General features: G+C 50.8%; 1 protein-coding gene across 1 annotated transcript; it reads left to right on the top strand.

Annotated features, from left to right (window-relative positions):
- The first annotated feature begins 7,507 nt into the window (after positions 1-7,507).
- Positions 7,508-8,725, top strand: LOC117842856 (NADPH-dependent aldehyde reductase-like protein, chloroplastic). Its single transcript, XM_034723381.2, has one exon. The coding sequence runs from the start codon at positions 7,713-7,715 to the stop codon at positions 8,511-8,513; it is 801 nt and encodes a 266-aa protein (XP_034579272.1). The 5' UTR covers positions 7,508-7,712; the 3' UTR covers positions 8,514-8,725.
- Positions 8,726-14,152: the final 5,427 nt, after the last annotated feature.

Below are 14,152 nucleotides of genomic sequence, written 5' to 3'. Positions count from 1 at the left end.
CACCGCACCACCGCACCCATGCAACTAATAAGGAGCGATGGATCGATCCAAATTGTTTATACTGTTACGGTCCGCATGACCCACGATTCAACCCTATCCCTATGTATCTTGGCCTCCTACTGAAATAATCACTCGTGTTGACCCATATTTATCAAGGAAAGCTGTGTTGCATAAGGATGTATTTGGTTGGGCTGTGAGTTGTGGAAAAACTGTTGTGGACTGTGAGCTGTGAAAAAAGCTGCTGCGAGTTGTAGGAAAGCTGAAAGCCGTTTAGTTGTAACAGTTGTGAAGCTGTAGATTTGCTGGGAAATGTCTGTAATGCCCCTGAAGACCTGAGAGACTGTTGATATTCAAATTGATTGTAAAACACTGTGTTGTTCACTAATTCACATGCAAATTACCATTTTAAAAAGGGAAAGTTAATTTTTTTAAGTTTTGCATCCACCATTAACCTATGATCCACGTAGATACAACGATAAATTTTTACAAAAGACATATAATTCATATAACGATTGTCCTTCATAAACATAATTATCTCCCGCTCGCACTGATCAAAGCATCATCTGTCCTACTACGAATGGTATTCATGTATCCTCATTCTCTCCATCTAGATTGCATCTCCTTGTGTTTGTGCCGTGACACATGCCTGTTGTAGCAGGTACTCCTCATCCGCATCACATCTATCGAACTCCCTATCTTGCAAATTGTTATCACAAATAACATTATGCAATGCCATACAAGCTAGAATTATATGTTTTTAAGTACGAGTAGGAAAACTTGGAATGCCCTTCAAAATATGCCACTTCTGCTTCAATACTCTGAAAGCTCACTCAATAACATTTCGAAGAGATGAATGCAAGAAATTGAACACTTGTACTTCCCTTAAGGAGCTCGCCCATTACAAAGTCAAAACTCTAGTATATGGTATGTGCTTTCTTTAAAAAGGGCAAGATATCCTAGTCAGTTTGGATAACCAGAGTTGACGAGATAATATTTACCTATACAACCAAATCAGCAAAGGCAAATAACAATAGAAGTATTGATAAATTAGTAACAAAGCATGTATACCTTTAGGGGGTACGGAAAATGAAGGAAAATTTGCTAAAGTATGATTAAGGATCCGTATGTCATGTGCAGAACCTGGCCACCCAGCAACCACAAAGATAAATCGTATGTCAAAATTACAAACAGCTAGCACATTCTGAGATGTATACCCATGTCGACATGTGTGATTGACCACTTTCTCTGCTAGCACTGCTACTGGAACATGCGAACAATCAGTAGCTCCAATAGCACCTTTGAAATAAGGCCAGAAATGGTCCTCTTTGACCTTTTCATAGTCAACAGAGAAAGTAGGATCTCTTGGTCAACACACATACAAATACAGAAACCAGTAATATGCACATTCACAATCTGCCAACCACATAACCTACCAGTACCATATAATCTAGCAGTACCAATTTGGAGGTAGCAGTACCACACAATCTGCACATTCACAGTCTGCCTAGCAGTAGGAAGAAGGAAGGGGTAGCAGTACCACACAATCTGCACATACACAATCTGCCTAGCAGTAGGAAGAAGGAAGGGGGAGTATCATGTACCATCAGGAGGTGGCCGGCGTGTAGATCGGGAAGGGGAGGTTGCCGGTGTGCAAATCGGGAAGGGGAAGGTCGCCAACATGCAGAGGAGGTGAGGAGGGGCGCTGCCGGCTCGAGGGGAGGCGGAGGAGGGGCGCCGCCGGCATGGCTCGTTGCGCCATCGAAGGCCAAGGGCAGACCTCCGCTGGAGGGTAGGGCCGGATGCACTAGGGTTGCGGCGTGTGGAGGCGGAGAGCGGCGTCGGGCGAGAAAACGAGAGGAGGTGTCGAGGGGGAAAAGAAAAACGAAATGTTACGCCCATAACGAGTGGCAAGGTGGGTAATTTCACTGAAAGGCTTGCCCTCACAGCCGCAAAAAGCACCCCAAGGGGTGCTGTGGAAAACGAACTAGAGGAAAGCTACTTTTGTGGAAGCACCTTATTGGAAGTCCACCTTTTGGTTTGGTTTTTGACTTTTTTGAGCAAAAGGAGGTTTGGAAGCTAAACCAAAGGCACCCTTAAATATACTAGCTCCTGCTGATTGCTTGCTCAATTTTGGAAATCTGCCGCGGTTACAAAAGAAAAAAAATGGCTTCTTCAGATTACATAATCACTAAACTTGAGCAACCAGCAGGCCAAATATTAACAAATAGTCACGTCGTTTACGTTTAAATTAGGATCCTTTCATATTTCCAATCATATGCAAAATAACTGTGAGCAAATCATGCATGTTCTAGCAGGATTTGTGTGACCAAAATCATTGTTTTCAGTATCATACATGCAACACAAAGTACACGGGATACTGCACCTGAAACGTGAGGCACTCAAAATTAGACGTAGTCCCAAAAATAAACAATCTACAGCATTAATTTAAGTAAAGCCAGAATCTTATTTCAGTACCTGAGTCTGTATGAGACATTGAGATGCAAAGTTCTACATATCAGATTGTAATAACTTGCTTTCATTAGTATTGCAAAGGAAAATGCATCGATCGCTTGGAATCAAAATCCAGTGCAAGAAATTTAGCGTATTGCTTCTGCCTCTCAAGCATGGTTCGGAGCACGCGTTGTGTTGTGTCTCTCGTCGGCTCGTCGCTGCGCCTGCGCCACTCATGCGCGGTGCCGCCGCCGTCGAGCCTGCGCCGGTGCATCTCCAAGTTCTGCTCTTGCCGGAACCTCTCCTGCTGCACACGTCGCACACGAACACATCATCAGTAGCGTTTTCCCAGACCGGAGAGAGAAATCAAGTCAAAAGCACGATTAGTGCAGATTACAGGCAGCCAACCCTATGCCCGACTTGAAAACAAATCAAAAATCACGACATGCGTACACAAAGGGGCGGACGGCGGTGAGAACTTTGCCTCGCGCACGGGCAGAGGTGAGAGGTGGCGGCGGCGCCGTCAGGTCAGGGTCGAACCACTGCCCCCTTTGTTTTCTCATACGTTCAACCGGAGATCCAATATACTCATTTCTCTGGAGCGGATCTCTTATCCATGGGGTCGAACCGACCTGTGGAGGTGGCACACTATTGCGCACAAGCTTTTTTTTCTTTAGTGGACCTAGAACCTGAGAAGAAAAATAACATGACAATATGATAATGGTAATTTTCTTCGCTGAAAACATTTTGTCTGCCGTACCCCCTGGATCGTGGCATGTGCTCGATAAAGAAAGAGGAAAGTATGTAGCAGCCTGGTCTGTTGTTGCAGTTACTGCACACGCGGTAGCGATGGAGATGCCCTCGGCTGAGGCATGAACCACATGGGAATCATGAAGGTGGGCAGCTCGACGACCGTGGCGTTGCCGCTCTGGAGGCAGCACCTGTACACACCATAAATTGGCTTGCTCTCCGTCCACTTGGGGTGCCAGCAGAGGATGTAGGCGCATCCTCCTGTCACCTCCGCGCTGCCTGCAAACTCTCGAGCGTCAATGACGAAGCTGCTCTTCGGACCGAGGAAGAAGCAGATATGGCCAGTATCCTTTTCCACCCACCGATGCCACCCGTGGTCTTCGACCTGCATCGTGTGGACTTAGACTTTTCCCAAATTGTGAGTGACAAAGTTTGCATTTTGCTATAAATGCGTAACTGTAACATTTCGTTTGTATTTGTGAATTATTGTCCAAACATTGACTAATTAGGCTCAAAAGATTCATCTCACAAGGTACAACAAAACTGTGCAATTAGTTTTTAATTTCGTCTACATTTAGTACTCTATACATGTACCGCATGTTTGATGTGATGGGGAATCTTCTTTTGCATAGTGACAAAGTTGGAAAAAAAAAAAGGACTAAACAAGCCCTTGAACAGTCACCGATTTCGGCGCGACTCCTGATTGCTTAATTCTCTGTGGTATGTCCATGTCAACGCACAGAACCTCACCACGGAATTCGAGCACGTACCTGTTACCCACATGAGCCCGCAGCGGCAGCATCGCGATGCCGCATGCAACTCCGGGGAGGGCGGCGGATGACCACAGCGCTGCGGCGTGGCGCTTGTCCCAACTCCCAACGCATCCACCTAATCTCCACCCGCGCCGGGCAGTCGGTCACGTCCGCTTCCTCCCAGCCGGGCTCGCCGGGCCGCAGCTTGATGGCTGCCAGGTCATCGGGCGTGATAGTGTAGAACGCGACAACGCCGTCGCTAGAGACGACACCGCCTGCGCTTCGCCACTCGTCGTCCGGGGAAGACACACGCTCTGAGGCAGTGGAGGCAATGAGGTGGCGTCTCCGTCGAGCGGGTTGATGAGCGCGACGGTCCGGCCCTCGTCGGAACAGCCCCAGGACGCGTCGTCCGCTAGAGACGTCGGATCCCTGTATCGCCATGCCACGGAGGGCGGAGAGAGGGAGGACGTGCCGAGTTTTCCTTGTTGAGAAGGGCGAGTGGACGAGGAGCCCGCCGGGGGCGTCGATCTCGTCGTACGACTCTACCAGCCACGGGAGGAAGCGAGGCGCGGGGGACAGCTGCGGAGCCTCGCGCCACGGCCTGCACGCGGCGCGGAAGCGGACGAGAAGTCGCCGACATCGTGCAGGTAGCCGGCGATCTCGCTGAGCGCGTCGGCGGGGAGCTCGGCCCATGTAGTCGAGGCGCCTCGCGCGTCGTGGGCCATCAACACCAACGGAGTTGTTGTTTCTTGACACGCAGTTGCACGCTCCGTGTTTCAGAATGTACGAACGCGGTTGGTCAAGTTTTCAAGTTACAACGGACGAATGCGTGAAGGTTCGGAGGCGATGACGTTATATGCTGTCTACAATCTGACTGCTGGCAGATTAGACTGTGTTTCAAACGAAATTGCCAAAATTTAATGGATTCCATAACATGCACCACATGCACCCAGAGAGTTGAAGCTGTAAAAAAGATGTACCGTTGCGTGCCACGTGTTCAATTAATGAAAACATCGATATCATGATAGAAAAAACAAAATTGTGTACAAGAATGGTGTCCGATAAATTTTTGTATTAGACTGTTGTTTTAAATATACCGTAAATATACTATCATATAGGCTAAGCCTATTATAAAAGCATAGATTAGAGTCATCTTCAACACTGTATATCCTCTCGTGTTTCCCTCTAAAACAACTTCTCTTGATGATTTTGATCCTTGTACACTTGAAGAGGTGCTGCTCGCAAACGAAAAAGCTTCTCTCTTGCGATGAAGAAGCCTTACCTTCTTAATAGCTTCACTCCGTGACATACTGAACAAAGGACTGCGCGCAGAGATCGCGTACTTATGTGGACTTGGAACCAAGTAGAAGAACCCATCTTTCAGGCAACGCTCCTTGTACTTTCTAAGAGCTTCATGAAGAGAGGCAAGCAATCTCAAGATGCGCGGACAATTTTCTTTGTAGGTTGGCCAGGTAAGCAAGCCCTGTCCCTTCAAGCTAGGCACGAAACTGGTCCGAGAATTTCCTGCGTTCGATGCGCATGCAGCGACACTTCACGGTACAAGGACGTGTCTTTCACCACGAGACCTTCGCGCACGTCAACGATGCCAAACTCGGTACGACGGTACAAGGTAAATCCTTTTGCTCCAACGTTGAACCGCATCTCCGGCTTCTTATACGTTTTCCTGCAAGTATCAAGGAAACTTTATGTCGCAAAAGTCAATGTTAATCGGATATTTGACCCATGTCTCATAGAACTTAATTTCCCCCTACCTAGGACTAAAATAAAGGCATGTGTGAAACATAATAAAAAGTAGCTACCAGATGACGGTGTACGGCAAGAGCCAAGATCACCAGATGTGGCTACCGGATAGCTTCTTGTTTCTTGACACACACAGCTGTATGTTTCTTGTTCTTTTTGTTAGGAACGGAGATAGATGTGTACCGTGTTTCTATACGTTCATACGGTTGATCAAGTTTAGAACTCTCCAGTCGACAAGCTCCAAAGCCCGTGAAGGTTACTCCTTGCTAAAATAAATAAAGAGTGAAATGCACCATGGGTCCTTAAACTTGTAGCGCTATGTCAAATAGGTCCATCAACTCTGAAAACGCATTTTTGGATCTCTAATCTTGCTTACTCATTCACTGCTGGTCCAAATCGTCACGGGGTGGCTTTTTTGCCGATGTGACGCTGCCAACGTGGCGTCCACATTGTTTAGGCCCGGTACCGAGCCTCATCCGTTGAGCTCCTCCTCAGTATCCTGCTCCACTTCCTTCCCCCTTCCTGCAAATAGGGTGTTGCCATCCATCGAGCATCAGTCATTGGCAGTGCTAGTGCGAACGCATGATAAATCATGTGATGCCGCAGAGAAGGAGGGGAAGCTGGTGCTAGTGGTGATAAATGTGGAGCTTACGTCGTAGTGGCTAGCTTCCCATGCTTCTCACGTCGGTGGCTGGAGGAGATTTGCTGGCGCCGAACCTGACGCAGGCGTGTGCGAGTGGAAGTCAGCACAGGGATGGTCGGCAGCGCTTCAGGTTTTACCGGCGTAGGCAGAAGGCATGTCGCGACGACAGACGTGTTCGTCGGGATGGCAGAGAGGGCGCATGTCGCGGGGGTGTCGGCGGCCGCAGACACGTGTGGAAGGTGAGGAAGAAAGAATTACGATCAGTTTAACTCAAAGGATAACAGGTTGATTACGAAAAAGGCGAGTCACGACGACAGACTAGTTCGTAGGGATGATGGAGGGCGCGCACCACGGATGCGTCGACGGGTAGACACGCGCGGTACGCGAGGAAGAAAGAACTGCAGTCTGTTTAACTCACGGGATAACGGGATAATTAAAAAAGGTGAGGGACTTTTTTGCAAATCGTCAAAGAACTACAACCGATTGAGGGTTGATTACGAAAAAGTTAAGAAATTTTTTTGCAAAACAACCGAGACGGTTGGAAGAAACCACCGTAGATATAGATTGATATATATAGATTATATTTTTGACGTATCGGTATGTCTATGTTTTTTTGAAATCACCGTATCGGTATCAGTATCGGCGTATCTCGTATCGGTGATACATTGGTCATGAGACTTTGTTTCAGCATGCACGGTCCCCATCGTCACCAGCACGCCGTGCATAGGATGGCGGACGCCGGTGACACCGCCGCCGCCGTTGTCGGGACCTCGGCGAGACCGGCGGCCAATTTCTTTTTGGTAAATGGTTTTGTTCGGCATATTTCTTTTTTTAGCTTTTCACAATGCCGTCGCCCGGTGTGCCAGCATAGCCGACACGTTGTAAAACTTCGTTCTCTTCTGCTTAAAAAAAATGTGTAGATCTACTGCGTATTCGACGAAAAAAAAATGACGACCGGCGGCGTGGAACTCTGGGGCAGCGTTTCCTGTCGAATCCCTGCATAACTGCCACTAGCCATGACGTTTCAATCTTCACTGTGGACCTGGGGATTTGATGCCACTCTACTGTAGGACAGCAGCTCCAAACAGAAATGTACTAGGCCACAAAGCCTGCACAGGATAGGATAGGATGCGATGCGACGCACCACGGATCACGAGAGCAACCCTGTTTCAGCAGCGCTCGGTCCCCAGCGTCACCTCACCACGCCGTGCGCTCCTGCTCCCGACGCGTGCTCCCCGAGCGCAGAACGAGACGTGGAACGCGCGCGCGCCGCGCAACGCCGCCAGGCATCGATCGCCAGTAGATAGATAGCTCTCTGGACGCGCACGCGACCAAACCCAGAGCCAGAATATAGGATGGCGGACGCCAACGTCGCCGCCGTAGCCGCCAACGCCGCCGCCTCGGCCTCGGCGCAGCCGCTGGCGGGGCGCGTGGCCATCGTGACAGGCGCGTCGCGCGGCATCGGGCGCGCCATCGCGGCGCACCTGTCCTCCCTGGGCGCGAGCCTCGTGCTGGGGTACGCGTCGCGCGCCGACGAGGCCGCCGCGCTCGCCGCGTCGCTGCCCCGCGCCGTGGCCGTGCGGGCCGACGTCGCCGACGAGGCCGGCGTGCGGTCGCTCTTCGACGCCGCCGCGTCCGCGTTCGGCGCCCCCGCCCCGCACATCCTCGTCGCCAACGCCGGCGTGCTCGACGACGCGTACCCGTCCGTGGCCGACACCACCACCGAGTCCTTCGACCGCACCATCGCCGTGAACCTGCGCGGCGCGTTCCTGTGCCTCCGGGAGGCGGCGCGCCGGCTCCCCCGCGGCGGCGGCGGGCGGATCGTGGCCGTGACGTCGTCCGTGGTGGGGAGCCTCCCGGAGGGGTACGCGGCGTACACGGCGTCCAAGGCGGCCGTGGATGCGCTGGTGCGGACCATGGCCAAGGAGCTCAAGGGCACCCGCATCACCGCCAACTGCGTGGCCCCCGGGCCCACGGCCACGGACATGTTCTTCGCCGGGAAGAGCGAGGAGATGGTGCGGCGCAACGTGGTGAACAACCCGATGCAGAGGCTCGGGGAGCCCGGCGACATCGCGCCGGTGGTCGGGTTCCTCTGCACCGACGCCGCCGAGTGGGTCAACGGACAGGTCATCCGGGCTAATGGCGGCTACGTGTGAACGTGCGATTAGACACTTATTATTCCAGTGTTATGTAATAGCACTTGATAACCATCTTTGCCTTCCGTTTGTTGTTCCGCGATCCTTTTTTTTTTCTTGAAACCTAGCATTCTTTCGCCGTCTTGTTCTCCTCATCCTGCAGTTTGTTAAAATCCCTTTCTTTTCCACCAAATTACCCAACCATGAGGTCAAAAGTTCATTTCATCAGTCCATTACCAGATGCAGATTTTTACTTCAAAACAATATTACCATGAGGTCAGAAGTTCATTTCATCGGTCCCAGTCCCTGGTGGAGTGTGCTCACCATCCAAATAAAATTCACTCAATTTGGCATAAGAAATTTATTAACACATTCGATTTCAAGTTTCACTTGTGGATTCCCATAAGCACAACCATTCCACCGCCCTTGGATTTCCATAAGACTAACAATAATTGGATGACATGCAAAAAAGATAATGCACTAGGGAAGTTATTGGTCGCCCTATACTGAATTTTGAACTAGTCCTTAAATAATTCAGGAATCAAAATGTTCACTCTCTCTCACTCTTGCAGGTTCTCATAAAGCACAACCACTCGACGTCGCTTGTGATTCCCATAAGCATAACAACGTACGTATGACAATGACTCTCAGTACTTGGAAGACATGCCTAACAGAGAATTTGATCAACTTATACCGAATTGTGGATTAGGTCGTTAATACTACTTCAGAAATCAAAATGTTTTTGTTGATACCATGGTGCGCATTGGCAAAGCTTTACATGCGTTGGGGCACATATGTCCCCCTCCCTCTTCCTAAATCTAAATTTTACTAAGTAATCTAATCATAAACTAATTAAACTCTTCTATTGGCCTCCTCTAAATCTTTTGACAAGCTCTACCGCTAACGGTGTGCCAAAATACCCCAAACTACAATATCAATCCAATAGGCTTGACTTCCAACTCTAACTGATAACTAATCTTTACTTTAAAACACAATCCTTATAGTATTTTTAAAAATAAATATTGAATCAAGAACCACTTCAAATAGATAAAATAAAATAAAATACCACTCAAATACACATATACAATAACAAAACTGCGATTGTGGTTAATCCTAGCATGAGTAGAAATCTCAGGACTTACTAGCAACGAGAAGCAATGAAAGCAAAATCCTTATAGTAATAAAAAAAAGAATTACACTCAAATGCAGTAAAAAGGTAGTGCTGAAAATAAAGTGAACAACCAAACTGCATGTAGGAGGTTGAGGGATCGAATCCAAGCCTTCGGTTACTGTAAGTCTGCTGAGAACTGGAACTTAGCCATGCCGTGCTAGCACGACTCGACCTTTTCGTGTCTCATGCCGTATCATATCTAGACTTTTAGGCACACCGTGCCATACCGGCATAGCACAACAAGCATCTTACTAGACCTAAGCACAGCTCATAGCACGTCAGCACGTCTTCGTGCCGTGCCAGCCCAAGCATGGCTCTCACAATACATGTATTTATTTTTTATTGGTGCTTATTTGCTTCCACATACTTTTGCTCATACAAAGAAAATAGTTTCTAAAATAATAGATAACACAAACTTTAATATATACATATTGTTATTGTAGATGAATGTTTATAACTACCTGTGGCCATACGAGAACGTAACATTGTTATGTTATGAATGACCATTATCACAATCCCGTACTTGTAAGTAGATTTTGTGGTTTTCTTTCATTATAGTAGTTATGTTAGGTTATATGACATATAAATTTAAACGAATGATATGATGTTAGGATGATATAGTCAACATATGTGCTAATGGGTCATTTTCGTGCCGTGCTGGAACAAGCATAGCCCAAGATACGTGCCGTGCCGTACCACCCGTCGTGTCGAGATCTTAGACATGACACAACCCTCGCATTCGTGTTGTGCTATGCTTTGAGACGTGCTAAAATGTCGTGTTTCGAATGACCCACGTATAGCACAGCCCAAGTCCCTACATCCCAAAATGCTCGTAACCACCGAGGGGGTCAGTCGCATCCAGGCCAATCGGTGGCTATGTGTGATCGATCAATCGATCGTCCACACTTCTTGATTATTAGTGGATACTTGTTAACCGCTTTTAGCTGCGTCTTGTTGCTGATCATCGTCTTCTTGGCGCCACGCCACTGTTTCGCCATCTTCTTAATTTGCCTTCAGCCTTATCCCTCCACACTTCGTCAGGATCCTTTGTCCCATCCAAATCAAGCTCACCCAGCTCACACATGAGGTATTTAGTCATCCTCAGGGTGTCATAATATGGCTATACAGAGAGAGTGTTTCGGTAGATTTATCCCAACTACTAGTATGCTTTGTTTTATAGTAGTCGAACGTGTCCTAAAGGTCATACAGTATATTTGAAGTATGTTGTAATTGCTAGTGCCTTGTAGTTAATTTCCGCACCCGCGTACCTCCTTTGTTTTTATAATTTGGTTAGTGTTAGAGAACTGAGTCCCAAAAAAACTAAAACACCTTACAGAAAAGGTATATGATCATAAGCTCATAAGATGGCAACATTGCTCTAGTTCCTGTCCTGATTTTCTTTCGGACGTTGCTAGCGTCCGTACGTCCGATGGGTAAACTTCCCATCAGACACTCCGTTGGTCTATCGCAACATCAAAAAATAATGTCTGCAACATAGAAAATAAACGTTTACAACATAGAAAATCACCGTTTGCAACATCAAAAAACATGTCGAAAAAAATTTATTAGCCATCTGTTGATGATGAGGAAAAAAACCCACCGCAATATCTGTTTCGTGTTGACTGTAACATTCAAATCTCTCATTAAATGCAACATCCAGATAAAACACTTGCAACATGTGTTGAAATATATGCAACATCGCAACATCTAAATCTACTTTGCAACATCCACATGAAATACTTGCAACATTCTTTTGAAACATCTGAAACACTTGAAACATATGCTTGCAACATGCAGCAAAACCTGGCAGGAGTAGCACTGCACAGTGGGATCCAACGCTAGGAAACGGTGGAGGAGGAGGAGGATGGCGGCGGCCGGCGCGACTCGCCCTGGGCCGCGGGGGAGCGGCACTCGGCACCTTCCCTGTGGAGCTCCTCAGGTGGCCAAGCTCATTGCCGGCGGAGCAGCTCCTCCGGCGGCCGGCGCAGGGGACGGTAGTGGCCGTTGTGCCTTCGTCGCCCACCGTCGGGAAGAAGAGCCGCCGCCCCCGTGCGCCTCCTCCGCTCGCCTCGACGTTAGCCCGCGCGGGTTATGCACTGGAGCCCGTGAATCGGGCAGCGGCGGCGGGATTCGGCGGCGGGTCATATATCTCCATACACCATAGTAGGCTGCGCCGCCATCTTGCTCCTCCAGTCACCTTCGACTCTTGCTACTAGGCAAGGCTCGTCCCCTCTAAAGAGAAGCAGGCTTACCAGAGGGTGGTGTACATCCACCATGTGCTCTCTTGCCTCCGCCACCGCCTGGCCACAGCCTTCTGCACGGTCTCTCCCTACCACTGTCTCCATGGTTGTGCGCGTACCTAGCTAGTACCTGCTATGGTGTGCTAGAGAGAGAAGTGGCCGGAGTCAAAACAATCGAGAGGAGAGTCAGAATAATGAAGAGGAATAACAGCTGCGTTGACGGAAGAGGAAAAATACTTTGACATGCTTGTACCACGTAACACGGTAACCGTCCAGAGAAGCAACACGAGTCCGGACGCTCGGACTATAGCATTACTGTTTTCTTTCAGCATGACTTCAACATAGCCCTCCTACAAACTCAGAATCTACACATGTTTTCATATAGTTATTATTTAAAAAAGAAACTCTGATACAAAGATTAGTTCTGACTTATACAGACTATATATACTCCAGAGATACACGGCACGATACGGTGGTAAGACTCCGTTGCCTAGGCGTGTACCACAGAGATTACACGCGTCCTATACCAAAAATAAATACGTAATACACCACAGCATGTACTGTATAACCCTTGCCTCGGAAACCGGAAGCCGGGTAAAAATACGAATCGCCTAATCGCTTCGGTAAAAGTTTCCATGTAGATCGTGACGTGCAGCACCGAGTCGGACACGTCACCCCGAGCACGACACGAACGCCAGCGCTATAAATCGCGACAGCCAGCGCTCGTCCCGTAGCAACCCGACCGATCAGATAGATCCTTTTGGCGCGCGCGCGTGCGTGCATGATCGAACCCGCCGCCGCCCCTCCAAGAAGATCCCGCGGCGGCGCCACCACCACCGAGCCGGCGGAGAAACCAGCAGGCAGCAGCGCTCCTCGGCGGCGACCATGTGCGGCGCTCCCTTTTACCCTCCTCCGATCGCGACGCGCTTCGTCTACAACTCCAAGACGGCGACGGCGGATGTCATGGACTTGAGTTCGCCGGCCCCCTCCTCGTCGGAGACCGGCGCGCCGCCGTACGACACGCTGCCGGCTTTCTCGATGGAGTCGTCGGCGCCGTACGCGGCGCTGCCGCCGCCGTCGCGGCAGCAGAAACTGATGATGATGGCGGAGGCCGCGTGGGGGCTGGCGGCGCCGGCGCGGAAGAGAAACCAGGGATCGCCCACCACGGCGACGTGCGGCGCCGTCCCCGTTCCCCCTCCGATTAAGCTGATGGCCATATCCGGGCCGGTGTCGCAGGATGTCATGGACGCGGGCTCCTCCGCCCCCTCGACGCCATCCGACTGCTCCTCGACGATGGAGACGACACCCTCGCCGCGCGGACCGCTGCCGGCCTTCCCATCGAGCTCGGACGCGCCGCCGTGCGGGCTGGCGACGGCGCGGCAGATTCCGGCGCCGCGCGTGGAGGTGCGCCAGGTGTGGGCGCATAACTTCGACGCGGAGGCCAAGCTGATCGAGTCGCTCCTGCCCAAGTTCCGGTACGCGGCGGTGGACACGGAGTTCCCGGGGACGGTGTACCGGCCGGCGGGGGCGGCGTACATGCTCACGCCGGAGAGGCGGTACGAGCTGCTGAAGCAGAACGTGGACGCGCTGGACCTGATCCAGCTCGGCCTCACGCTGTTCGACTCCGGCGGCCGCCTCCCGAGCCTCGGCGGCGGCGGCGGCGGCCCCGCGCGGTGCGTGTGGGAGTTCAACTTCCGCGAGTTCGACGTGCGCCGCCACCGCCACGCGCTGGAGTCCATCGCGATGCTGCGTGCCAAGGGCGTCGACTTCGACCGCACGCGCCGGCACGGCGTCGACGCTGCGGCGTTCGGGCCGCGGCTGCGCAAGTGGCTGCGCGCTGGCCTCGGCCGCGCCGGTATCGTCACGTTCAGCGGCGGCTACGACCTCGCGTACCTGGTGAAGGTGATCTACGGGCCCGGGTACGAGCTGCCCGGCACGGCGGCGCAGTTCGAGGGCGTCGCCAGGTCGCTCCTCCGGCGGCGGCTGTTCGACGTCAAGGAGATGGCGCGGCTCTGCCCGGCCGACCTCCGCGGCGGGCTGGACAGTGTCGCCGGGAAGCTCAACGTGGGGCGCGCCGTCGGCGAGGCGCACCAGGCCGGCTCCGACAGCCTGCTGACCTGCCACACATTCATGAAAATGCGAGAGAGCTACTTCGATGACGACGGCAAGCTGGCGGTGGTCGCCGGTGTCCTCACCGACATCACGGCGTACTGATTGCTGCTGCCAGCCACATGTAAATATTTGGCTAG

The sequence above is a fragment of the Setaria viridis genome, chromosome 2 (assembly GCF_005286985.2).
Source record: "Setaria viridis chromosome 2, Setaria_viridis_v4.0, whole genome shotgun sequence".
NCBI lineage: Eukaryota > Viridiplantae > Streptophyta > Magnoliopsida > Poales > Poaceae > Setaria > Setaria viridis.
This window is presented reverse-complemented; position numbering and strand designations above follow the sequence as displayed.

Coding starts and splice junctions, on each gene's coding strand:
- LOC117842856 (XM_034723381.2), top strand. CDS start 7,713: ATGGCGGACGCCAACGTCGCCGCCGTAGCCGCCAACGCCGCCGCCTCG.